The sequence below is a fragment of the Pagrus pagrus genome (assembly GCF_965226575.1).
Source record: "Pagrus pagrus genome assembly, chromosome: 7".
Taxonomy (NCBI): domain Eukaryota; kingdom Metazoa; phylum Chordata; class Actinopteri; order Spariformes; family Sparidae; genus Pagrus; species Pagrus pagrus.
The window spans coordinates 3,951,305-3,962,615 of record NC_140191.1 but is presented as its reverse complement, the minus strand read 5'-3'; the positions used below and the strand labels follow the sequence as shown (position 1 = coordinate 3,962,615).

Here is an 11,311-nt window from a genome sequence, read left to right as displayed (position 1 = left end):
TTACATACAATACATGTGATCAGTGTATTAAGTATGACACATTATTATAGATTAAAGGATCAGTTCACCCAAAATTGAAAATTCAGTCATTATCCATGCTGATGGAAAGTCGGATGATGATTCGTCTTCCACAAAACATTTCTGTCTTTCTTTCATGACAAAACAGTGATGCAGCATTCTCCTAAACAACTGAAGTCGATAGGGACTAAAAGACAACCCAAAAACAGCAGAATGTAAGAAATCCCAAATATTTTTGGAAAGATGTTCACGCTTGTGCACCCACTTCAGACGGACGCTTTTATTTTAGCAGAGATTACATCTTTTAGAACATATTTTCAAATAAAATTAGGATCATTATTAATAAAGAACACATTAATCGGAGGAAACTATCCAACCACATCTCAATATGGTGTCTGTATTAGGTTCCATATGTCAAATAAAGACACACCATGAAATATTCCCCAAAGTTCATGTAATGTCTTTCCTCACAGCAGGATGACTGCACTGATCTAGCTGTAACATTAGACCAGCCATAAAACATTCATGCTTACAATAATGCTTGTACAATTTCGCTGTGCATTATGCAAGGGTTGTCAAAACTACATGTAGCCCAAAACATTACATTATTTGACTTTTCATATCAGTAGCAGGAAGCCAGAGTCATTTGGCTGAGTAATGTGATAAGTATTGTGGTGAAAACAATTAATATCATTCGATCAGAGCGCTTGAGTAAACTGAGCTTCCTGAGTGAAGGAGTTAATTGGCTGTCTTGATTTGCAGAGGTATGTACCAGGATGCCATGTGGAGGTTTCATTCTTGATGACTGGCAGCCTGTTGTGCCAATAGTTTTTGTGTCCTCATGCTGGATTAACCCATTTTTGGCCACTAGCGTGCAAACATACCTCAAAACATGACAACACATGTTGAATCAAAGGAACCACTATGTGAGAGGGTCACATGGAGCCAGCCAAATGCATATTCTGGCGACAATTCCTTTCTTTCTTCTAAAATTTTAAATGTGAAAGTGGTGAAAGAATCTGAAGACTTGTAGTAAACTAACTTCCATTCAAAATAATTGCATTCATGCAAACATTACTTCACTGTAGTAAATGGACAATTATGTCATTTTCAAGAAGTGGATAGTATCCGACAGGCTCAAAACACTCCTGCAAAGAGAGTCATTTTGGATTGATACATTGAAAGCTACATATTACCCAGGTTTGAATGGGAACTGGATTTCTCTCCCTTTTTGTAATTGTTTTCTCTTAGAACTGATAGTTCTGTTGTCTCTTAGAAAGGTCCTTAGAGAGAGAAATTAGTAATTTTTCAGTCTTCTATCAAGCTTAATATTTATAACATGAATGTATATATTATGTATGTTTTTTTTTGTTTTTTTTTTATTATTTGTTAAATTAATGATGTTAAATTGTGTGGTGCAGATTTCCCTTTGGTTGTACAGAGTCTGCCATATTCTTGACCTTTTTTTTCTGTCATTAGCAGGTCATGCTGATCATGTGACTGCCTACCTTCTCACACTGAGCAGCTGTCTCTGATTACCTATTTAACAATGAGCAGAGCTGACTGACAAACACTTTGCCCTTGCCCTGACAAAGGCCTTTTAGGCTGTTTGGCATGTTAGACTAGCCATGTACTAATAAAGGCGTTTTAATCATTACCCTCTTGAGTGCCTCAGATGTTTCCTTATAAGTTTTAAGTGGATAGTATCCATTGGAACACTTTTTAGAATAAAATCATACCAGCCACAGTACCATCAACATGTTGACGTTGTCAGTACGCACATCTTCAAACTCAGCCTTCATTCTGATCTCAACTTCACACCTGTAAATTGTCCTGACTGCATCTTGTACAGTTGTGACATATTTGCATTGCAAAAAACTGTCCTCAGACAGACAGACACACCAAAATACTAAAAACTGACCCTGCGGTAGTTTTCACCACAAAAGTATCTCAGAGACCACATTTGCCATGATGACACCACTGTAAAACAAAACTTATTGTTCAGTTGTGATGTATTAAACTTTAAATTTGGGGAAAAAAACATATCAATTTGGACCAATAACAATAAAATGGAAAAGAAAATTGACTTTTTAATGATCTAATTGTATTTTAGTATTGATGACATTCAGAGTTTTATCCTGCAGCAGATAGTGAAAATGCCTCAGATGTTTCACATTTCAAAATACAAGTAAATGACAGCATTAGAAAGGGTGTTGTAAAAAATCCATAATATGTGTCCATGTATGTAGTGTCCATAACATGTCACCCCACAATACAATCACTGTCAGATGAGGAGATACATCCACAGCGTTATTTTGGGCAAATTGTGCCACTTGTTGCAAACATGTTTCTTCTGACGATATTGAATCTCAAGCTGTGATTCCAGTTAGTATGAGTACATGTAACAACAAACTGTTACTGTTCAGCATTTTGAAGGTCTTCAGACCTAATCCAGCCTCGAGCCGTACACCTCCACTTCACACAGACTTAGGAACTCTTCTTTTCCTGGGATGACTATGTTAACATAGCGACCATCCAGGCCAGGACACTGGAATTCAGCAGTACCTCCTGCTTCGATACTTTGGATCACAGCACACCTGACAGACAAAGCAGAGATCATTTGATTAACAAAGGTCATGAGGCAGTAATAATCAGTTATAATCATACTTCAAAAGTAAAGCCAGAGATAAAATAATAAAGAATAAAGAATATGGGTGGGCAATCTGGTCAAAATATAATATCATGATCTATTTAATAGCAATCTTTTTCCTCAATTTTTAAAAGCCCAGTAGGTGATAGTGTTGGGACTCGAACCAAATGGTTCCAACAGTAGAGCGACCTGCACATAGACCAAAGCTTAAATGCGACCTCCTTGCGCTAACAAAGCAAGGAAAGTGCACCGACACTGATGTCCAGTAGGTGGCACCTGATTTTTATCATTTTAATGATTTGATCATATTTTTTTATTAATATTTATTAATTTAATTTTAATAATTACACACCTGCCCTACCATAGATCCTAACAATGGTGCCCCGTGTGAGGTCATTTTAAACATGCTTTATTGCAATATTTATTTATGCACAATAATGCAGAATTATTAATCCCAACAATAGTCAGATTTAAAATGTCTTTTATCTGCATTGGTGCTAACTACTCTCATTTAATCCTATAAAATACATCACCCAAAGAAGAGCCACATTAAGTAGTTCTTCCACATTTTCATCTACCTGGCTACATCATTCAATCAGTGATTTTAAGAGCTGATGCATGAGGAGAAAGACAGCTACGACGAATACTAAATCTTTGGTGCCTTCTTAAAAAATCGAGAATACAAAAAGATACAAGATATTAAGATGTTCCTTTCCTTTCCTTTCCTTTCCTTTCCAGCATGTCTGCTTCTGTGTCTAAAGTATGTAGTTCTTCCCAACAGCTGTTTGAACACACTGTTTGAACTGATTGCACCATTTACGCCAAATTTACTAAAGAATATAACATATTGACAGTAAACATGTCAAATTTTTTAAATTCTACAAACAGTAGCTAATAAAGGCTCCTTCTTGATGACCAAGGAGAAGGTCCCCAGACTACTTTTAAAAAACACCCAATTTTGAGACTTGTTGCATTCGGAGGAACTGTACAAACTTTGTGAAAAGCTGTCTACGACAAATTCTTAAATATTTGGGCCTACTTGTGAATTCAGCAACTGTTTTACATAAAGATATTTCTTCTTTGTGTGTGCTCCAGTGATGAAGATGCTTATTTGCACATGGAGTGGGGAAGTGAGATCCGATCACAAGTGGTTACTCTCAAGTCGATGTTAAGATGCATTTAACGTTGGGTGTGAAATGAAGGGCTTGAAGCTGACAGTGCTGCTTTGGGTAAAATGCCAATGACGGCATGCTTAAATGCTGAAGTTCAAAAGGCTGTGTTGGTCTCATTTAGTATTGCAAATGATTAACCAAAAAGAAACTGTTCTAGCAGAATAGTTTACCATTTTACCATCTGCTGGTGTGGCTAAAAATACTGATTAAAGCGGTCAAGAATACATTGTGTTGTAACCTACCTGGCATTGTTGTTGCCATTGTTGTCAAGAGAATCTCCAATTCGGATCTCGGCTCCATTGAGGCGTTCTGGGTTTGATTTCATGTTGGTTATCTTCACAGTAAACACTTTATAGGTTTTGCGCAGATCCAGTCGCCACCAGGGGCCGACGTCGTTGTTTGTGTGACTGCAGGAGCCGTCCCCCCACTCGCTGTTCTGGCTTGAGTCTATGGCGTTATTTGCAAAGCCAAATTTAAACAATGACGACTGTTTGGCTTTTCCTTGGAGGGCCAGGTTCTCTCCTGCGAAAAAACACACAAAAATGACCATTAAAAGCTAGTATTTGCAGTTACTATTATAGCAAAGTCACAACATATTCATAGTATAATTAAATGAACCACTAGATTTTTTTCTTGGAATTTTTTTTAAATTTCTCCTGGGACTCTTTGAAAAATGTTTTATTTTTTTTATTTGTAGTCATAATTCAGGATGCAGGATACAATTCTTACTGAAGTTTCTTTAATGCTTCTAAGAACGGTTTAATAACATAAAAATCAATGATATAATTTTCCTTTTGGTTCATACCACACTTTATAGATGAGATGACTGTTACTGCATACCATTCACATTCATGTAATAGCTCAGATTCTCACCGGTTGGGGAACGGTACCCATAGACTTCCACTTCACAGACTGTAACGATCCGTCCTGAACCAGGCACAACCAAAGTCACGTAACGTCCCTCCACACGATCAGTGAAAGTCTGACTGAACGTTTCAGCTCTACCGATGTCAGCAATCGTTGCAACCCTGATAGAGAGAGAAAGACAGAGAAAGCAGCACATGAATCACATGTAATACCTTCTGTTAAATGGTAACTAAGGATTAAAGAAACAGGGTATGTTTTTTTATTTTTTATTTTTATTTCCAAGGACATATCTGGGATTCCTCCATGTACCACCAGTGGTAATAGAACAGCATTTCAAAAATATTAACGTTATCTAGATATATGGCGTAAACAATGCGACATACTGTTGAGTAAGTTGAATTAATGAATGATGAATTTGATTTTGAAAATGTGGGCAGCATTTTGTATCAGAAACAACCTCTCCTGATTCATTTGACTTTTTTTTTTTACATTTTGGGGCATTTAGCAGACACTTTTATCCAAAGCGACTTACAGTAATTCACATATGCATTCATACACTGATGGCCGTTGCTGCCATGCAAGGTGCTGACCAGCACATCAGGAGCAGTTTTGGGGTTCAGTATCTTGCCCAAAGACACTTCGACATGCACACCAGGGGAATTGAATTTTTGTTATTTTTCATATGAACTCACACTGGGTTTTCAAAACCATTTCTTTCCACAGAGTTGCCTATGTGGACTTCCATCCCGTTGATCCTGGTTTCACAGCAGTCTCCTCTGTTGACGATGGAGATGGAGGTGATGATGTAGGACTCCAGGAGGTCCACTCTCCACCAGGGGTTTTTTGCTTCAGGAGTGTGTGTGCATGATCCAGCATGGTAATAAGATTCACGGTTTCCATCAATTGCATTGTAGGCAGCCCCATATTCGTGCCCATAACGCGCAGATTGGGTCGCTTTTCCACGCAAGGCCACGTTTTCTATGAATGAGATACATAACAGATACTTTACATCTTTATTGGTCACATGGACACAGGAAGTAAGGGTGCTGCAGCACCCCCTTAATCAAGGCTTTATTAATAAAAGTCAATTGATTTTCCACGTGATATAAAAGCGTTCTTTGATAATGACGCCTGATGTTACTTGACGTTTCTCTGGTTTGTCAGTCAAGTGCATGAACGACACTGTAGACCGGAGTCTCTGTTACAGTGACAAACAGGAAAATATGCTCCTCCTCCCCTCTCTATGAAACAACTGTATTGGACACAATGTTTTTGAAACAGGGAAAGAAACAACTTAATGCATAGCACACAAACGCCCCAATAATGAAGAATTTATCATATACAGTGTTTCACCATGTTTAACTTTCTCCAAACTCAACAACTCACAATATTAAGAGATTTTATAAAGAAGTCTGGGGAATTTCTCTCCCTCTTTATCTCCCTGCTGATGTTGACTGTAGTTGCTGTGACTGCTTTGACCTTCATTAAGCTGGTGTTCACATTTGCTTTGCTTTGCAATTAATACAAAAAACATGAAAGTCACACATTCCATCAAACTAAAACCATGTCAAAAGTCAAGGTTTTGCTATCCAATATTAGTTGACTTGGTTATGTGTTTTACTGTGAAAGAAAATAACTTGCTTCTTTGCTCTACAACTCCAGATATATAACACACATAATCATCAAATAAAACAGGCAGATGTTATTCAAAAATGTACGCAGCTGCATTTAGCGATGTTTTGAAGACGTCACATACTCTCAGATCGTACTTACGATATTTTACAGCTGAGCATGTCCCCAGAAGTAGCACAAGGAAAACACTGAGTTTCATCGTTCTGGATGACCGATTCTGAAAAATGTACACTGTTAGAAATGTATTGTATTGGAATCTCAGCCTAGTCAGCAGGATATAATATTAGCACTTCAGTGTTCAGTTTCTACATACCACAGATACACCCAAGGTTGAAATTTGAACAAACGTGGCATATCGCTCTTACATTATAGAGAAATAGAAAATGAAACCTAAACAAAACGTAAAGAAATGTTCGGTTTTCTCTTAACTGTGGTTTTGCAGTACTTAACTAACATTTGTCCTCGTGGTAACCAGGATTATGAGTAGTAAATTCTTCTAATTTCCACCAATACGCCCTCCTAAGTCCTACACACTGGACCTTTAACCTTTTCTGTGCTTCACAAAAAAACACAACCATCCACAAACCACATAAATTAGAAGTTGAAAAAAATGTCATGTATCAAAACACAGAGAGGGTTGTGATCAATAAGTCCTTTTCAAAAAATACCAAGGCACAGTGCTTTGCAAACGTTTATAGCCTTTATTGAATGGGCTTAGCGCCTACACGTTTCAATTTACAGTGTTTGGTGAAGACTTTTTTTGGGTTAGGGTTATGACTTATTGATCACAAAGCAAAGTTTAATCTCACTTCATAAAAAAGGGGTGCTATTTAGTTTTTTAAGTTAGCAAGTCTTCAGTTAGGCTTAAAATTCAAACTATTATGGCTATTATTTACTTTTTCTGCAGAGGTACATACAGTATCTACATACAATACAGAATATTAAGTGTATTCACATATGCTCAGTGAAAAGCAGCATAAGAGAGAAGAAGACACAGAAATTGATGTACTAAGACGACCTGGTGCAACAGAGAAATGAAATGTGTTACCTGGAGTCCTCACAGAGTCTGTTGAAAAAGCTTCCAAACCCTTAAAAGTTGTTACCAATCTCAGCACCCATCAGATTTAACTTGTGAACCTTTGGAGGGGCCCAACACAGGCCTGGACTGGGACAAAAATTCGGCCCTGAACTCTATGGTCCAGACTGGCCCACGACAATCCGCACGCAGATACTGTGCCAACTCAGTTCATGTGAAAGCATGTTCTTGAGTGACAATAAATGAACCTTCAACCTTGAACTCGCCCCGTTGATGTACATAAACATACAAGCCCTTAATAACAGTACTGAACAATATCCCTTATATTCTGGAGCCTAGAACATGTATGGGTGGGACTCCTGGCCTGTGTAGCCTATCATAGGGCCATTGGGCCAGGTATTCTTTAGACAGACAAGCCAATGGGCCTCTGCTGTGTCTGCAGGCTGCAGCAGAGCTCTGTGGGCCGGTGCATGTCTCTGCCCCTGGGCCGGGAGAGTTACCATGGCAAGGTGCAGCAAAAAAATAAATAAACAAATAAAAAATTAAAAAACGGACAGTCATCGGTCCATTATTGATCGGGCCCACTGGAAAAAGTCTCGGAACTCCCAATGGCCAATCCGCCCCTGGCCCGACCCCTAGGTTGGGAACCACTGGATGACATTACCTAACAGTATATAAAGTAATGACAGCTACAACAGAATTGATGTATTACTTATAACCTAATGAACAATTATCTAATAATATATCAGTCACAGGGCCAATTTTCTACAGAGAGAGTTTTACTTTTGATACTTTTAGCTGATAATATTGTACTTTTTTGTTGTATTGCTACTTTGACTTGAGTAAAAAAATTTACCACTGAGTATTTGTGAGTGAGTTCCTACGCGGCATGACCCTCCTGAAGCTCACCAAGTTTAATATATTTAATTTTTTATTTTGTCGATTGATTTGTTTATTGGTCAAATACTGGTTTCTAATGGAATCTTTCTAATAAACCTTGCATTGGGTTAGTCACTGTTTAGTTGTACTATCCTACAATCAATATATAGTGATGTAAGTTAAACTGTGTTGCTGATATAAATCCAGTTAGAACTCGAAGTGGCGATGAGGTCTTAAAATGTATGAAAAGGGTCTTAAAATAGGTCTTGAAAGGTATTAAATGTAATTTCAGGATTGCTGCATATACCCTGATTTAACAGTGCCAGCCTTTCTCTGTGCTTTTGAGCAGGTGTGCAGTGGTTTGTGCAAATTGTGGCTATCCTTGACATCCTGTACATCCAGTAAATGATCATAATTCTAACCTTTTTCCAAGGAAAGTTACCAAATAGACAGGAAATGAAAGAAAAAAACAACAGTAACTGCTAATCCTGAAAATGCTTAGTCTTAGATTTTTACTTTACGCAATGCACACACTCCCTGAAACTTCTCTGTTTTCTGCCAGATCCACTTGAATTTATTGGCATTTCCACATTTCAAATGCTCTACTTCTCTGTTTTCTTCTCTCTGATAACCCTTAAACACATCCAGCCCTCTCCGATTTTATCAAAACTCATCTATCAATTTCATCAAAAAGGTCTATCCCATTACACTGGAAGTTTTGGGTGAAACCTCCAGGTGTATACTGTACATCACAGCACACCTAGCAGAAGAAGAAATGAATAGAGTAACACTAGATACTCCAAACGCACTGTTTTAGGAAACAATTTCATAGACACAAGTTCTTACCAAAACTGTTATGTCAAACAATCATTCTATTTTTTTTTAATTGAGCATAAATATGTTGTTCTAAACAAACCCTATAAAACATATACTTTAATCCCAAACTTCAAAGGCCCTCTATATAACAATCTATAGTATTTTACATGTATTAATCACATTTTTAATGCCCATACATGAGCAGATTGCAATCTGACGTGAAAAATGAGATGTTCCCCGTCTCTCTACATTTCCTTTATTATGCTCTGGGCTCATTTCTTTGTGAAACCCTTGAGATTATTTTTTTATCGCCCCAGGGAAGTGGCGTTATGTGCGTTCTCGACTGCCAAGTCTCAGTGCCTCTCTCCGCTCCGCCATCAGAAATGGAGTCCGCTAACACAAACAAATGACTGACTTCTAGCACAACACAGACTCCCTGAGCTGCCTTTCTTTCTATTGAAAAGGTATGTGAAATGTATTGTGATGTTTTGTTTTTGTTTTTTTCTTTGTTTTCAGTTACCAAAATGGATTTTGGTAGATGCATGGACATTCTTAATAATTGTTGACAAATTTTGTGCTTAAACTTAAAAAAATTAAGCTGTCGCTGAAATGGAATGGACTACAGTAGAATCTCTGACTTTTATATCATCCACCAAGCTTGTCTTCTGGTGTTATAATAAAGGCTGATTTATAGCTGCACGTTGGCTCTATGCAGAGCCGACGCCATAACCTAGACAAGTGGCTGGCGCCGTCATGAGCATTTATGCATGTGCGCTCGTGTGTCTATGTTGCTGGCCGTGGTGAGCAGATTGCCAGCTGATTTTCCCCGGTAAAAGCAGTGAAGAGTGACTCTAGATATGGACTATAAACCAAGAAAATCTGCAGCCGGCTGGTCAGGAGGGACTGCAACTACCGATGAGTGTATTGTGTTTACTGGGGAAACTACAGGTCACAATCTCTGTTATTAGCATCGCCGCTAAGCACCGGAGGAGAAGCCGGAAAATTATTTACTATATTAAAATTATTGACAGCCCTAATATGAACATTGCAAATAGTAAAGCTATTGTAGATATGATTATAATTTATTTCCCAGCATTGTAAAAGTGGTTGAATTATTTTCTAAGCTATGGGGGAAAAAAAGAAGAATTCAGTGTTAAGTAATTGTTTGTGTGTTTGCTTCTTTACTTCAGATCTGGAGAAAGGGAGGTACAAAGTTCTGCCTTGTGTGGTTGGAAACACTGGTGTAGTTTTTTTCTCTCTCTCCATACAGGAACGACTTCGTGCACATAAGCAAGTCAGAGCAAGTGAAGAATTGAGAGTGTGGTTTACCATTGTTTGTTTATTATAAATATCTTCAGAAAAACTATAATAATAATAATAAAAATAAATATAATAAGTAATATGTATATGTGGATATAAAGACATTCTAAAACTTGTAAAAAGAAACAAGATAAGACATTGAAATCTAATCTTATCTAAAATAAAAGACCTCTCTCTGCATGAGAAAATCAGTCCTATATAGTTTTCAAAATTAATGAGTCTTACAGATGAGTCTCAAATGAGTTACATTTCAAAATGAGGGGGATCAAAATTAAAATGCCGATTATTTACTTTTTTTCTGCAGAGGTACATACAGTATCTACTTGCTATATAAAATATTTGTGAAGCAAACTATTCTCAGTGAAAAGCAGAACAAGAGAAAAGAAGACAGAAATTGATGTACTAAGACGATCTGATGCAACAGAGAAATGAAATGTGTTACCTGGAGTCCTCACAGTCTGATGATTCAATGAAAAGACTTCCAAACCTCTAAAAACAAAACACTTTGTGTGCTCTTTAAGTACATCTCTTTCTTCACCCTACAGCAGTTGAACCAATCATCTTCTCACTATCATCTTCAGCACTGTCCCGTGACATCACATTGGTTTACTCACTTCCCTTCTTGTGAATCAGATTTTGGAGGTCATCCAAGTTACTGCCAAGAAGTAAGACAAACATTACACAATACACTGTCTGCATTCACTTGATAAAATCATAATAATAAAGACTAACGACTAAGATGTTTGTGTTGTGTTTGCAGTGCTATTTAACATTTTGCAGCATTCTCCTAAACAACTGAAGTCGATAGGGACTAAAAGACAACCCAAAAACAGCATAATGTGGAAGAATGGAAGGATGTTCGCGCTTGTGCACCCACTTCAGATGGACGCTTTTATTTTAGCAGAGATTACATCTTTTAAA

At 37.5% G+C, this 11,311-nt stretch overlaps 1 protein-coding gene across 1 annotated transcript; it reads right to left on the bottom strand.

Moving 5' to 3' along the window:
• Nucleotides 1-303: 303 nt before the first annotated feature.
• On the bottom strand, nt 304-10,867 carry LOC311260343 (uncharacterized protein). Its single transcript, XM_084358056.1, has 6 exons — nt 10,833-10,867; nt 6,481-6,556; nt 5,400-5,685; nt 4,714-4,868; nt 4,083-4,362; nt 304-2,615 (listed from the first exon to the last, which is right to left on the bottom strand). The coding sequence occupies exons 2-6, from the start codon at nt 6,536-6,538 to the stop codon at nt 2,465-2,467; spliced, it is 930 nt and encodes a 309-aa protein (XP_084214182.1). The 5' UTR covers nt 6,539-6,556; nt 10,833-10,867; the 3' UTR covers nt 304-2,464.
• Nucleotides 10,868-11,311: the final 444 nt, after the last annotated feature.

Excerpts from the sequence above, each read along its gene's own strand:
- LOC311260343 (XM_084358056.1), bottom strand. The coding sequence starts at position 6,538 with ATGAAACTCAGTGTTTTCCTTGTGCTACTTCTGGGGACATGCTCAGCT. Across the intron at positions 5,686-6,480 it reads ATGCTCAGCTGTAAAATATC|AAAACGTGGCCTTGCGTGGA; the intron begins GTAAGTACGATC and ends TCTCATTCATAG. Across the intron at positions 2,616-4,082 it reads AATGGCAACAACAATGCCAG|GTGTGCTGTGATCCAAAGTA; the intron begins GTAGGTTACAAC and ends TTTGTCTGTCAG.